The sequence below is a fragment of the Mandrillus leucophaeus genome, unplaced genomic scaffold (genome assembly GCF_000951045.1).
Source record: "Mandrillus leucophaeus isolate KB7577 unplaced genomic scaffold, Mleu.le_1.0 Scaffold40, whole genome shotgun sequence".
In the NCBI taxonomy this organism is placed as follows: Eukaryota; Metazoa; Chordata; class Mammalia; order Primates; family Cercopithecidae; genus Mandrillus; species Mandrillus leucophaeus.
In genome coordinates, this window is record NW_012104254.1 from 7,321,221 (window position 1) to 7,337,738 (window position 16,518).

A 16,518-nucleotide genomic window follows, 5' to 3' on the forward strand; every position below is an offset into this window, starting at 1 on the left:
GGGACTACAGGTGTGCACCACCATGCCCAGCTACTTTTTAAATTTTTTGTAGAGATCTGGTCTCTCCGTGTTGCCCAGGCTGGAACTCCTGAACTCAAGGGATCCTCCTGCCTTGGCCTCCTAAAGTACTGGAATTACAGGTGTGAGCCACTGTGCCTGGGCTAACTCTTTTCTTATTGAAAGAATAGGTGGCTTTGTTTAGTCAGATCCACAAATGGAGACACTTGCAATACTTGACCAGAAAGCAAACCAACAATCATTTGCCCTGATTCTTCTTCCCCATCTTGTTTCCCAGAAGCAACCACTTGTAACTCTCTTAGCTATTTCTTTTGGTATTTCCCTTCACATTTCTATATTGATATGTCTAGACATTTTTGACTTTGTTACAGTAGCTGAGGTCCTAGCTTCCTTATACTACTTCCTCTCACTATATTTATAATTTTTTTTTCCAAGACAGGGTCTTGCTCTGTTGCCCAGGCTGGAATACAGTGGCATGATCACTGCTCACTGCAACCTCCACCTCCCAGGCTCAACCAATCCTCCCACCTCAGCCTCCTGAGTAGTTAGGACTACAGGCACATGACATCATGCCCAGCTAATTTGTGTATTTTTGTAGAGATGGAGTTTTGCCATGTTGTCCAGGCTGGTCTTGAACTTCTGGGCTCAAGCAGTCATCCGCCTTGGCCTCCCCAAGTGCTGGGATTACAGGTGTGAGCCACTGCACCTGTCCTATTTATAATTTTTATTAAATTAACATTTGATATCTATATTATTATGACTATAAATACTGTTTATTTTGAGCCAAGTCATAGATTATGATATTTTCTATTTTTGTACAATAAAAATAATTTCTCATAGTTAAAAATTACCAAACTTTTGATTTGCCTAGTTATTTGTGTACCTATTACCAATTCATTCATTTGCCAAATATTTACTGAGTGCCTACTATAAGCCAGGCATCATTCTTGGTGTTTGGGATATCTCAGTAAACAAATTAGACAAAGATTCTTTGCCTTGTGACACATTCTAATTGGGAGATAGACAATAACCATAAGTAAAATATAAAGTATGTTAGAAAGAGGTGCTGAGGGAAAAAAAGCAGGGCTGCTGAGGAGCATGATGCCCTTGATTCATGATTCTTTATATGTGACCTGGTTTTTCTCTCTGAAAACTTGTAGAATTTTCACTTCATTTGGATGTTCTGCAATTTAACAGTGATGGGCCAGGCCCTGGTGTAGATGTTAGTTTTAATTTTTCGTGCTTGACATTTTGTGAGCCCTCGTATTCTTCAGTTCTGATCTTACTGCTTTGTTGGGTGACTGAAGTAATGATCAATCTGATGCAACTCAAGGAGAAGAGCTTTGGTTGTTCATGTTGGTTATCCCATAGTATATAAAGCACTTCAATGAGTTTCTTTGATGCAAGTATTATTATTACTTTATTTTAAAAAATTATTGATGTAAAAATTACTGATGTCAAAGAATATTTTAATTTATTTCCTATTTCCAGCTGCTGGAACTTGGTATGATGAAAGGTCTTGTTTGTTATTCCTTTTTCATTCATTTCACTTCGAAGGTTTGGCAGGTTACATGTCTCCCTGGTGCTCTTGTAGACAGGGAGCCTCTGGGAGTCACTTTCAGGTCCTGGCTGCTCTTTCACCTTTCTTAGTCTTTTCATATCTTTTGTCTTACCAGTATGTGTATTTTTAATTGAGATAAAATTCACATAACGTAAAATTCACCATTTTAACCATTTTAAAGTATACAATTCAGTGTTTTTTTTTAAAGTATATTTATAATGTTTATGATGTTACCACTATCTAATTCCAGAACATTTTCATCATCCCCAAAGAGAAATTTGATACCTAATAAGCAGTTAACTCCCATTCTCCCTCTCCTTTCAGCTCCTGGCAACCAATATTCTGCTTTCTGATTCTATGGTCTTGCCTATTTTGGACATGCCACGTAAATAGTATCACATCATACATGGCCTTTAGTGTCTGGCTTCTTTCACTTATCATAAAGTTTTCAAGGTTCATACATGTTGTGCATATATTAATACTATAAAATGTTTTAAAATCAGACTCTGAATATTTGATTTTTCAGTATCCAAGAAAAATTCTGCATTTATTATCTTTATTTTGATTTTAATACTGGCCTGTAATTTACCTTTTCACAAAACATCTATTGGATATAAAATGATATTGGATAATTTTTCAGTATACGTTATTTATTTGTTTTTTTAGTATGCCAGTACTGAGGTTGATGGAGAGCATTACATGACTCCAGAAGACTTTGTTCAGCGCTATCTTGGACTGTATAATGATCCAAATAGTAACCCAAAGATCGTGCAGCTCTTGGCAGGAGTAGCTGATCAAACCAAGGATGGGTAAGTATCTTCATGCATTTTCTGAAAACTAATGTTCTGGAATATATTGTTAAAAATTTAAAAAACTGGCTGGGTGTGGTGGCTCACGCCTGTAATCCCAGCACTTTAGGAGGCCGAGGCAGGCGGATCACCTGAGGTTGGGAGTTGGAGACCAGCCTGACCAACATGGAGAAACCCTGTCTCTACTAAAATACAAAATTAGCCGGGCATGGTGGCCCATGCCTGTGATCCCAACTACTCAGGAGGCTGAGGGAGGAGAATTGCTTGAACCTGGGGGGTGGAGATTGTGGTGAGCTGAGATTGAGCTATTACACTTCAGCCTGGGCGACAAGAGCAAAACTCCATCTCAAAAATAAAAAAAAATAAAAATTAAAAAAACCCACAGGCTTACCTATGAGTATCTAGAATTTTAATATTAGTAAACATGTAATTAGTAATTATCAATTTTCTCTTTAGTAATTAGAAAATATGTATTTAAAATAAATATATTATTATTATACTTTTGGGATACAGAAATCATTACGAAAAATGTATTCAAAAAAATTTATTTGGAAAAATAATGGGAAGCTTTATGTTGAAAACAATTAAGATACCAGGCAAGTAAGTATTCTACTTTATAGGTCAAATTCTGAGCCAATAATTTTTAAACCACACTAACTGGAGATCTATGTTTTGTTTTGTTTTGGTCTCTCTCTCTCTGTCACCCAGTCTGGAGTACAGTGGCATGATCTCAGCTCACTGCAACCTCCACCTCCTGGGTTCAAGTGATTCTCCTGCCTCAGACCTCAAGTAGCTGGGATTACAGGCATGCACCACCATACCTGGCTGATTTTTGTATTTTTAGGAGAGACAGAGTTTCACCATGTTGGCCAGGCTGATCTCAAACTCCTGACCTCAAGTGATCTGCCTGCCCTGGCCTCCCAAACTGCTGGGATTAGAGGTGTGAGCTACCATGCCCAGCCTTTAAAAAATGATATATACTAGTTGTATAATTAAACTATATATTTTATTCAAAGTTTATAAAAATGGTGTTATTTACTGTGATTATCAAGGATACAGGCATTTCTTTTTTTCGAAAAAATATTTCATGGGAAAAGCCACATTTTATGTTGAATAATCTGAGCAGAATGAGTTCCAAATAACCAAGTATATTTCTTTCATTCATTCAATAGGTATTGAGTGCCTACTATGCCTCAGGTACTGTTCTTCGTGCTGGGATTATTAATATATCAGTGAAAAAGCCACAAAACGATAATAAGTGAATTATGGTTTGTTAGAAGGCTATAAGTACTATGATGAAAAATAAATTAGGGGAGAGTTTAGGGAGTGATATTTAGTCATTTATCTCTCTGTTTATTTGGTAAACATTAATTGAATAGCCATTGTTTGTCAGGCACTGTTGGGCCTTACAAATACAAACATAAATTAAATGAGGCTTCTGGCCTTCAAAAGAAGCTACTAGCTTAGTGAGAAAGAAAATGACTAAACAAATGAGGTGCTGTCATAGCTATATAAGAGGTACAGAGGTAACCCAAGAAAGCATGGTTACCTGTTTTGTGTGGTCAGGACAGCATCACAGAAGAGGTGATACTTGAGTGAAATCTAGCAGGATGAGTACAAGCTTGTTAGTAGTTGGATAAGTAGGGACAAGAATTCCAGGAAAGGGAACAGGAATGGCATGAAATATTAAGGGGCACGTGTGTGTGCGCACGCGTGTGTGCACATTAGTGAATGGCAATGGAGGAGGGTTGTGTTGCAAGTACTTTGATGTGGCTGTGGCGTGGCATTGCTTTGTTGCTGGGGGAAATGTAGTTGGAGTGGCTGAAGGCTTTTGACTCTGTCCTGCAGGTATTTTTGGCCTGCTAGTGTATGGGTGTGCAAAAACACAGAAATAACAAGGGGCATCTTGCTAGAATGTCAGTTTACTCAACTAAGGGGAGAAAAGCGATCATTATTTATATTAAAATCATATATGGCTGTATTATGGAGTGAATGTAATATTTGCATGAATTAGATAAAGAAAATTTTGGCTTGTTATGGCAGTTTCAATCTACATCTCCAGGCCTCCAGGGCCTAGGCTCTTTCTCCTTCCTGTTGAGGTGCTTATGTGACAACCTTTGAGAAACTAGGCAGTAAGTAGTCTAAAAATTATTTCCATTGCCACAGATGTAAACAGATTTTAGAAATGGTAGGTTGGAATGTGACAAGACTCATATGCAGTAGAATCAATTTAGGTGGCTATTGTAATAGTTAAAGTAGAAAGATTAGTGTCTAAGTTCTTTGAGTCCAGGATTAGTAATGTATTCAGTTTTATTGTCCCATAGAACCTTGCACAGTGTGTGAAATTTACTATGTGTTTAACACATGTTTGTTTTGGAAAGATTTTATATCATTTATAAATGGCAGGTATTGGGGAACTTGTATACATTTTAGTTCTACTCAAAATATATCAGCTGATAAATCACTGTGGATCATTCAATCATAGGATCTTTCAACAGTGATTAGACAATAAAGCATATGAAAATTAATTATACCTACCAGAATTCCTTCTTCAAAATTATTAAAGGTAACATATACATTTAGCTCTTTTAGAAATTATCAGAGTATTTATTGTTAGTAATTTGGTCTAAGACCTGATTTCAGAATATCCATATATTTTCAAATGTTTCCTTTTGTGACTGTCTGCTCTATTCTGTCTCAGTAGTGTATCTTCTTTGAGGCTTCATATGGTTCTCCTAGGCTGAGTTGCATTGTTAAAGTAGGACATTTTCTTTTCTTTTCTCTCTTTTTTGTTGGAGACAGAGTCTCACTTTGACACCCGGGCTGGAGTGCAGTGGTGTGATCTCAGCTCACTGCAACCTCTGCCTTCTGGGTTCAAGTGATTCTCCTGCCTCAGCCTCCCAAGTAGCTGGGATTATAGGTGCATGCCCCCATGCCCGGCTAATTTTTGTATTTTTAGTAGAGATGAGGTTTTACCATTTGGCCAGGCTTGTCGTCTTGAACTACTGACCTTGTGATCCGTCTGCCTCGACCTCCCAAAGAGCTGGGATTACAGGCATGAGCCACTGCACCCAGCCCATTTTTCTTCTTATAATCATCTTTTTAAAAAGATATTCTCTGCTGAGCGCATTTGCTCACACCTGTAATCTCAGCACTTTGGGAGGCTGAGGTGGGAGGATCGCTTGACGCCAGGAGTTTGAGACCAGCTTGGACAACATGGTGAAACCCCATCTCTACAAAATTAAAGAAAAAAATTAGCCAAGTATGGTGGCGTGTGCCTGTAGCCTTAGCTACTTGGGAGAATGAGGCAGGAGGATTGATTGAGCCCAAGTGTTTGTGGCTGCTGTGAGCTATAACTGAGCCACTGCACTCCAGTCTGAGGGACAAAATGTGAGACTCTGTCTTAACAAAAAAGAAAAAAGATATTCTCTTTTCTCCCTCTTTCTGTTTTGTACCCCTTAACCCAGGGCCGTGATGAAATATTAGAATAGCTTACTTGGTACATTGTTTCCTGCCCCAAAATGTGTTCCTTGGTTCTATGGTAGTTTTTTGATGATGAGTCCTATAGATATGTTATGTGAAATGGCAACATATAATATTGCTTATAACCACTCAAGACCAAGTCTGAATGAGTGGAACTAGTATAGATAAGTTCAAGTGATTTGGTTGAGTGTGTGAGAAAAGCTGGTCTAGGAGTGGTTGAAACATGCTCTTTTGTGCTCTGCAATCCTTCCCCCATGTTTTCTAGGATGTTAACTGTTCCTTCTCTCTTGTTCCACATCTCCTTTCCCCCACTAGATAGTAAAATAAGTAGGAATGTTTGGATATGGGTGCTTGCTGTAGAAAGCCGTGTAACATACAATACAGCATTATATATTATAAATAGCACAATCAGTTGTCTAAAAGTAAAAGCCGTTAGCCAAGTATTATTTGTGGGATTGTGGCTTAAATTTTGAAGTTCTGGTATATAATGAAAAGCAAAATGATTTTATGCATTTAATGCAGATCTCAGAGAGTGTAATTGTGTGATCTAATCTAAAATATTTAGACAGTTGCTTGCTTGAAATTGTAAATTATAGAACCGTAGTTTCTATATTTAGTTCTAGTCAGAATTTTATCTGGAGGTTCTTCTGTTCTCCTATGATGTAGAAAACTAGTTTTCTTTTCTACTACTTTTTCCCCCAAGTGTTTTCCTTTATGTTACACAGGCATATAGAGGAACTTTTTATGCAGAAATCTTGATTGCTTTAAAAATTGTAAAATTAACATATTAATATTTTGTCATTTTATTAGTTCCTATTTACTAAATTGAAAAGGGGCTTCATAGAAAATTTTCGAAAAACACACCAAATTCAGAAAATATATTTTTCAAAGTTATAAAATGAATACATGTTCTTTCTAAAATGTCAGACAATGGGGTAATATGGTAAAAAGTGAAAGTACCTCCTTATCCCCATTACAAGAAAAACGAATAGAGTGTGAACTAATCAGTAGTTTCTTCACTCAGCAGTTAGTAGCTTGTGGTTTGCATATGTTCTATTACAGTCTTGATTGGGCCCTTCTAGCAATAAAGGGATCCATGGCAGGATAAAGGGAAAAGGAGCCTTAAAAATATTTTGGAGCCAGGCATGGTGGTTTACGCCTATGATCCTAGCACTTTGGGAGGCCAAGGCAGGAGGATCTCCTGGGACTAGGAGTTCAAAACCAACCTGGGTAACATAGCAAAACCCCATCTATACAAAAACATTTAAAAATTAACCGAGCATCATGGTGCTTGTCTATAGTCCCAGCTACTCAGAAGGCTGAAACAGGAGGATCACTTGAACCCAGGAGTTCCAGGTTCCAGTGAGCTCTGATTGCGCCATTGCTCTCGAGCTGGGAGACAGATTGAGACTTTGTTTCTCAAAATAAATAAATAAATAAATAAATAAATAAATTTCTGAAACATGCTTGCTTTAAGCATTGCAGACTATTTCTTGTTTTCAGAAAAATATTGTTGCATTATAATGCAATAAGTATATAATGACTGTGGTCTTAAAATAGAGGAGAGTATCAGAGAGACTATCAAGTGACCTGTTTTTCTCTCATTCCTCCCAACATTTTATTATGAAAATTTTCAAACATTCAAGAAAGTTGAAAGAATTTTATAGTGAACACCCATATATCTACCACCTAGACTACCACATAGATTATATTTATTATTATTTTATTATTTATGATTATTATTATTATTTTTGAGACAGGGTCCCACTCTGTTACTCAGGCTGGAATGCAGTGGCGTGATCATGGCTTACTGAGCCTCAAATCATGGCTTACTGAACCTCCTGAGCTCAAATGATCCTCCTACCTCAACCTCCCAAATAGTTGGGACCACAGGCGCCTGCCTCTTGCACAGCTAATTTTTCTTTATTTTGGTATTTTTTGTAGAGATAGGGTCTTTCTATGTTGCTTAGGCTGGTCTTGAACTTTTGGACTTAAGCAGTGCTCCTCCCTTGACCTTCCCAAGTGCTGGGATTACAGGCATGAGCCACCGCAGCTGGCCAGATTCTACTATTAACATCTAACTATTCTTGCTTTTTCTTATATCCATCCATCCCTCTATCCTTCCATCAGTCTATCTTATTTTTTTATACATTTCAGAGTAAAGTGCAGACATTGATACAGTTCTAAATATTTTAGCATGCACATTATTTACTAGTGTTTAATATATGTTTTGAGGGTTTTTTGTTGTTGTTGTTTGTTTTGAGACAGAGTGTGTCTCTGTCACCCAGCCTGGAGTGTAGTGGTACGATCTCAGCTCCCTGCAACCTCCGCCTCCCGGGTTCGAGCAATTCTCGTACCTCAGCCACCCAGATAGCTGGGATTACAGGCATGCGCCACTATGCCAGGCTAATTTTTCTTTGTATTTTTAGTAGAGATGGGGTTTCACCATGTTGGCCGGGCTGGTCTCAAACTCCTGACCTCAAGTGATCCACCGACCTCAAGTGATCCACCCACCTCAGCCTACCAAAGTGCTGGGATTACAGGTGTGAGTCACCATGCCCAGCTTTTGAGTGTTTTTCTTTAAATGTAAGACTCACACACAGTAAGAAAATGTGAATCTCAAAGGTGTATTTGCTGAGCTTTGACAAATGTATGCACCTAGGTAACCTCAAGTGACTTTTTAAAATCGTGTTAAAATATACATAAATAACATTTACCATTTTAATCATTTTTAAGTGGACAGGACAGTTCAGTGGCTTTAAGTACATTCACATTGTTATGCAACTATTTTCATATCCAAGGCCAGGCGCAGTAGCTCATGGCTGTAATCCCAGCACTTTGGGAGGCCGGGGTGGGCGGATCACCTGAGGTTAGGAGTTCGAAATCAGCCATGGTTAACGTGGTGAAACCCCGTTTCTACTAAAAATAGAAAAATTAGCTGGGTGTGGTGGCACGCACCTGTAATCCCAGCTACTGGGGAGGCTGAGGCAGGAGAATCGCCTGAATCCAGGAGGCGGAGGTTGCAGTGAGCCGAGATCATGCCATTGCACTCCAGGTTGGGCAACAAGAGCAAAACTCCGTCTCAAAAAAAAAAAAAAATTATCATATCCATTTGCAGAACGTTTTTATCATTCTATACTGAAACCCCATACCCATTACATAATGACTCCCCATTCTCTTTCCTTCCACTCCAAACAGCCTCTGATAACCAGTACTCCACTTCTTATTGCTACTATTTTAGCTACCTCACATATGTGGAATAATGCAATATTTGTCCTTTTGTGTCTGCCTTATTTCACTTAGCATAATGTTTTCAAGGCACATCTATGTTGTAGCATATGTCAGAATTTCATTCCTTTTTAAGGCTGAATAATGTACTCAGTTGATTTATTTTTTATTTATTTATTTTTTAGAGAGAGAGTCTCACTCTGTCACCCAGGCTGAAGTGCGGTGGCACAATCACAGCTCATTGCAGCCTTGAACTTGTCGGCTCAAGTGATCCTCTTGCCTTAGCCTCCTGAGTAACTAGGACTACAGGCATGTGTCACTGTAACAGGCTGATTTTTGACTAATTTTTAAGTTGTTGGTGCTTTTGTGTATTTTCATGATACATCTGAATGTGTGTCTCATGTGATACAGATCTGAATATATCTGAAGGTAACTGAGTATTGAGGGATGGCTGAGTATTACCGCAATAGCTTCTTATAATAATGGTCTGCTTACTAATGCCAGATACCCTTTCTGGTGTTCAATTATAACTTTAAAATTGGGAGAGGGTTAGGAGATACACAGTAATGGAAGAACACCAAATTGAAGGCAGGAGTTAGGAGTCTTCAGGTAGCCTCACTGATTTGCTGAATGTCTTTGAGGAAGATCACTTAACGTTTGCCTTTCTAAGGGTCCTTCTGGCTCAAAAGTTGCATGAATATATGATTTGCCTTTTGAATATGCTGGCAGACAAAATGTAGATAATTTAGTAAATTCCATAGACTTTCTATTTTAAACAAAGAGCTACTTAATTGGAAACCTATGTGACAAGAGTCTCAAATCCACAAGGACAGTGTGGTCTGTAGATATATGACTGATGAGCCCTGTTTGGTTGCTTTTCTGAAGGAAAAAGACTGCTTGTCTTCAAGGGGCTGGTGCTACTTGGGACCAGAAACCTAGTGTTGTTTACACTTGCAGTTTATCAAAATAAACCAGAAAAAACTGAGTATTTATGGGAAATCTTGTGATTTCTTAATGTCAACTAATGCAACTAAAAAAATAGTACTTTTCATGCCAAAGAAAACACATCTTTGGACCAAATTCAGTCTGCCAGCTGACAGTTTGTGACCTTTGCTAGTTAAGGAAGAAGTTTTTGCCTCTTCTCATAAATATAGAAGGTTTTATATTTATGAGAAGGTTTTATATTTATGAGAAGGTTTTGTATTTTTATATTGGTTTTACTACTGAGCATGAAATTTGTTTTAAAGCTACATATTCTGTATTTCAGGGTAGGTGTATTTTTTATGTCTTGATGCTGTTTTGTAAAAACCAGTATGTTATGCCTTTTTAAAGAAAACCCATAATCAGCCTATTTTTTATTTTTAAAATTATTGGTCAGTCTGTTTTTTTCTTCCTCAAACAGAAATCGCATGAAAGATATACTGTAGAAAATCCTTGTATCAATTAACACATTTTGAAATATATAGAATAATTAACACTGGACAATCAAGGAAAGATGAGTTTCATAGGAAAATACTTCATTGAAGACCAGTATGCAGATCTGTGTGCATATGAGACACATTTTTATAATGCTGTTACTTGGACACTCACTACTAATGAGCAGCAAGATGGTATGGAATCTTTGTAGCAAGCTTGCTATGAAAGGTCTAGCATATGCTGGCTTTGTACGGTCACTGAAGGCAATTTCTGTGTAGTTTTGATCACTGGTTAATTTTATAACCTTGAGTATGATAGGACATGTTAAGTTCTAGAAACCCAACATATGAGTTTCTCCCACTTTTTGTTAAGTTTTGTTTTGTTTTGAAATGGGTCTCACTCTGTTACCCAGGCTGGAGTGCAATGGCTATTCACAGGCACCAGCATTGCATGCTATAGCCTTGAACTCCTGGGCTCAAGTGATCCTCTTGCCTCATCCTTCTGAGTAGCTGGAACTACAGGTGCAGGACATTGCACCTGGCTTCCACCATTTTTGTTTTGATTTTTCCTTTTAACATTTTTATTTTAAAAAAATTAAAAAAAAATTTTTTTTGAAACAGGGTCTGGCTCTGTTACCCAGGCTGGAGTACAGTGGCATGATCTCGGCTCACTGCAACCTCTGCCTCCTGGGCTTAAACTGCCCTCCCACTTCAGCCTCCCAAGTAGTTGGTACTACAGGTGCACACCACCACGGCTGGCTAATTTTTGTATTTTTTGTAGAGATGGGGTTTCACCATATTGCCTAGGCTGCTCTTGAACTCCTGAGCTCAAGTGATCTGCCTGCCTCAGCCTCCCAAAGTGCTGGGATTACAGGCGTGAGCCACTGTGCCCTGCCTCTAAACATTTTATTTTAGTTTAATTAATTTATTTGTTGAGCCAGAGTCTGGTCTGTCACCCAGGCTGGAGTACAGTGGCATGATCTTGGCTTATTACAGCCTCTACTTCCTGGGCTCAAGCAATCCTTCCACCTCAGCCTCCTGAGTTGTTGCGATTACAGGTGTGTGCCACCATGCCTAGCTAATTTTTTATTTTTACTTTTTGTAGAGATGGAGTCTCCCTATGTTGCCCAGGTTGGTCTTAAACTCCTGTACTCAAGCAGTCCTCCTGCCTCATCCTCCCAAAGTGCTGGGATTATAGATGTGAGCCTCTGTGCCTGGCCAAAATTTTTATTAGTGATATTTCAAACATGTATAACACAGAGAATAATGTAAGTTCACCTACTTTTAATCATTACCCAAATAATTATTTGTTTTTTTATATCTCCATCTCTTCTCCATCCTCTCGATTATTTTGAAGTAAATTCTAGATGACATATTTCATTTGCAAATGTCTCACTGTGTATCTCTAAAACATAAGAATGCTTAACAACAACCAAAAAAACCTCCTAAAAACATTGATTTCTTAATATCATCAAGCATTTGCATTATGTTGGTATTTCCATTTCCCAAATTGTCTTATAAATTAAAAAACTTTTTTTTTTTACTTTGTTTAAATTAGAATCCAAATAAGGATGTATATTGTGATTCATTGTTATATCTGTTAGGTCTTTTAAGATTGAGATTCCCTGTGCTTGCCTCAGCAGCACATATAATAAAATTGGAATGATACAGAGATTAGCATGGCCCCTTAAAAAAAGAAGAATCCTCTTCATAGCTTCATTAAAAATTATTTTTCAGCAACTGTGGAATGTTTCTTCTGTCATTTCCTACAGTCTGCATTTATGTGGTGGTAGCGAACATGTTCCTTTGTTCGTTGTATTTTCTGTAAATCAATGATTAGTTGTAGAGCAGTGGCTCTCAACAGGGGTGATTTTGCTCTCCAGGGGATATTTGGCAATGTCTGGAGACATTTTTGCTAGTCACATTGATCACAACTTGGGGATGCTATTGGCCTCTAGTGGGTAGAGGCCAGAGTTGCTGCTAAACATGCTACAAAGCACAGGAAACCTGCACAGCAAAGAATTATCCAACTTAAAATGTCAACAGTACTGAGGTTGAGAAACTGATCCAGAGACTTGATCAGATTCAGGTTTAATTATATTTTGCCTGGTTCTCTCTCTTTTCATGATGTTAGGAGCTATTGATTATTGCCCAGTTTCATTAATTTGCTAGGGACTTACAAAAGGGTAATATTGTAATTCTCCCTTCCTTCCTTATCTGAAGTACCTCTATAAAAAGAAACTACCCTTTATCAATTAATTGGTTACCCTGAGCTACAGTTCATATAGTAAAGGCAGATTAAATGCCTGATGCTTTCCCTTTCTTCACCAGCCAATGACATTTTATATTTTATTCCAGGTTGATCTCCTATCAAGAGTTCTTGGCATTTGAATCTGTTTTATGTGCTCCAGATTCCATGTTCATAGTGGCTTTCCAGTTGTTTGACAAGAGTGGAAATGGAGAGGTGACATTTGGTAAGGGAAAAAGAAGATTGTAAGTGATAAGTTAATGATGCTGGTCCAGTCTTCAATTGCTAAATCTAGTAACTAAACATAGATTACTGCTTATTTAGGACCTGATCCACAATTGAGTTTCCTAAAAGGATTTATGCAGATAAAGATGGCTTTATTTTTTCAAAGCATTAAACTGTTGCCAAAGATGAGGAAGTGTAGGAATGCTGTTGCTTTAGCTCATTGAGTCACTGACACTTTCACATTCCTAAAATAAATGGTGTAAGATTTTCTTGTTCTGGGCCAGCCTGGGCAAAATTCCTTATGAGGTAGATTTTGAACAACTTGAAACAATTTTCTCACTCTTTAAGTGATTTTTAGATAGGGAGTTCAGAGCTTCTCTTGTAGCATCCTTGGAAAATTGCTGCTATGTCATTGTAACACCAATAATGGAACTGAAGGAGTATATCAAGGCAAAATTAATGTTCTCTGAACTTGAATTTTAGATTTCAGTTTTAGGAAAGAGGCTGGAATATTAAAATTGCCATCTGACTTGGATGTAGAAATTTATTTAAATCCTCTAGTAGACGCATAATCTAACACATTGTTGATGTTTCACAGGTGTATACACTAGGATTTTTATTTGTAACCATATATTAAAGACACTTTTTTACAGAAATTAGTATATGTTTAGTAAAAGTATTGGCTAATTTTTCTTGGAACAATTTTTTAAATAAAAACCATGTAGTAGTTCAAGGACCTTGAGTACTGTCCCCACCTTTTAAAAATATTTGAATTGTTTTTATTGTGGCAAAAAACACATAAGATAAAATTTACTGTCTTAACCATTTTAAATGTGCAGTTTAGTAGTATTAAGTATATTCACATTGTTGTGAAAGAGATCTCCAGAAATTTTTCATCTTGCAAAATTAAACTGAAGCCTCCTTTTATAGTGTGAATTGGCATGGATATTTGTAGAAACACCTTTGAAAAATCAGACTTTCCCCGAGCTATGGCACTAAACACTTATTCAATCAGAAGGACCGGTAGTGCCTTGACTATAATTTTGGTGGACACATTTTCTAGCTTGGCATTGATTGTTTCCTTCTTCCTTCTGCCCATTGACTCAACTATCTTCTGTATGAGAAGACTTTCCAAAAAAATGCTATGCAGAGTTTTTGTTTTGTTTTGTTTTTGTTTGTTTGTTTGTTTGTTTTGAGACAGAGTCTTGCTCTGTCGCCCAGGCTGGATTGCAGTGGCTCGAACTTGGCTCACTGCAACCTCTGCCTCCCGGGTTCAAGTGATTCTCCTGCCTCAGCCTCCCGAGTGGCTGGGATTACAGGCATGCGCCACCATGCCCAGCTAATTTTTGCATTCTTAGTAGAGATGGGGTTTTACCATGTGGGCCAGGCTAGTCTCGAACTCTTGACCTCATGATCCGCCTGTCTCGGCCTACCAAAGTGCTGGGATTACAGTCCTGAGCCACCGCGCCTGGCCCACTATGCAAAGTTATTTTGATTTTTGCATATAAATCTTGGCATCCTCCTCCTTTGGAGCAAGCCGTGGCCATCTTGCCTCCTGAAGAATGTTGACTTTCCTTAGAAACACCTAGGTTCTGTAGTTTAAGGCACAAAACCTCCATCATCTCATTCAGCATTAACCATGTACTACTAGTAATGCTGCATTTTCTATTTTCAGTAGGTATCACACATGCTCACATATCTCACAAATGTGATGCAGAAATGCCTGGAAAATAACTTGATTCAGATGTCTAAGTTAGTGACAGTACCCTGTGCTTATATCCTGTGTGCATTGAGAATTAGATCTCACAATCAAATTCTAATTTTTGTCCCTCTACCTTAATATCATGGTTCTTTGTGTCTCCTCCATTTAATTACTTTTCCTAGTTTCTATTATTATAAAATTAGTAACTCAAGTCACTTCATCCAACAGACTGTCAAGACCAACTTAATAATAAAGACACATGCCATTGTTGATAAATAGATTAAAATGAGTATAGGAAGTAGCTAAGTTTATATATGCCTTATTTAATGTAAATGAAAGCTTGTAGTTATTAGATCTCAACTTTAGGTTTTTTTTTTTTTTGGCGGTGGAGCCTCGCTCTGTCACCCAGGCTGGAGTGCAGTGGCGCGATCTTGGCTCACTGTAACCTCTGCCTCCTGGGTTCAAGCGATTCTCCTGCTTCAGCTTCCCAAGTACCTGGGATTACAGGTGCCCGTCACCATGCCTGGCTAGTTTTTGTATTTTTAGTAGAGATGGGGCTTCGCCCATGTTGGTCAGGCTGGCCTGTCTCAAACTCCTGACCTCAGGTGATCTACCCACCTCGGTCTCCCAAAGTGCTGAAATTACAGATGTGAGCCACTGTGCCCAGCCAACTTTAGCTTTTTATAGGTCTTCTGTTTTTCTTTCAGACTATTATTTATGAGTTAGAATTTTTAGAAATATAGTTAGGATTAAACACAAATCAGTTTTAGTTTTTATAGTACCAGGTATAAACTGAAGAACATATGAGCCCTCAAGAATCTTGCTTTCATTCTTTTCCTCCATAATCTAGAGACAGGAATATTATTATGGAATAAGAAAAAGATGAAGCCAGGTACAGTGGTGCATACCTGTAGTCTCAGCTCCCAAAGGAGTGATTTCAGCTCCTTGGGAGACTGAAATGGGAGGATCTCTTGAGCCCGGAGTTTGAGGCCAGCTTGCACAACATAGTGATACCCAGTCTCTAAAAATTAAAAAAAAAAATTTTAAAGTTGTACCCTGTTTCTGTTCTGGGTTGCCTGGCTAGCTGGTTGGCTCTCTTGATGGTGCTCACCTATTTCCTAAGGACTTTGACCATTTCACCTTCTGTCCCTGCCTTCCTAGTTTTAAGGATCCACTTTGAGACAAATTTTCTTAAGTAGAATGAGAGAAATAATAAAAGAAAGTTTCCTTTCGTATATTTAAGAAGAAAAATATTGAAATCTTGTTAAATGCCATTTAACAAGATTTCTAGGGACTGCTTATTTCAAGCCATATTCAAGACTACAGAATTTCTGCATAAGGAAATAATTAACTTGGAGTTTATTTTTATAGGATTTTGGATCTGGGGTGAAGGTCAGTTTTCATGTTTGTACCCACTTAATAAAATGAATTGTGCTTATGTATTTATAGGCACATGTTTAGGTAAAAGGAAATTTTAGATCAATTCTAAATAGAGTTAAATCCTTTTCCACCAAATGGCCTTCTGTTTTCTAGTTTGGAGCTATTTATAGTTTTCTCTTGTGCACATGAGAGAAAGTTGGAAGATGATATTAGATGCAAGGTGTAAGGAAGAGGAGAAAACCTGTTACGCCATCAGCATCTCTTATAGACTATGATGATAATGTTATCTCTGTACTTCCTATATATTCTCATTTATGCTTTTTTTAGATATGATTTTATACACATCAAATTATATACTTAAACTGTGTGCATCTTTGCAAGTATTTATATAAGTAGTAATATTGAACATTTACTTGAGTGCTTATATGAGGTTTTTTGTTGTTAAAGAT

General features: G+C 37.7%; 1 protein-coding gene across 2 annotated transcripts in view; it reads left to right on the plus strand.

Moving 5' to 3' along the window:
- SLC25A12 (solute carrier family 25 (aspartate/glutamate carrier), member 12) overlaps positions 1-16,518 on the plus strand; it is a 128,792-nt gene that overhangs the window by 25,803 nt on the left and 86,471 nt on the right. Inside the window, exons 3-4 of one of the 2 annotated variants that reach the window (XM_011991920.1) lie at positions 2,246-2,388; positions 12,873-12,988. In XM_011991920.1, the coding sequence (XP_011847310.1) occupies positions 2,246-2,388; positions 12,873-12,988 (259 nt within the window). The remainder of the gene's footprint in view (positions 1-2,245; positions 2,389-12,872; positions 12,989-16,518) is intronic. The other variant, XM_011991922.1, reaches the window with a different exon arrangement.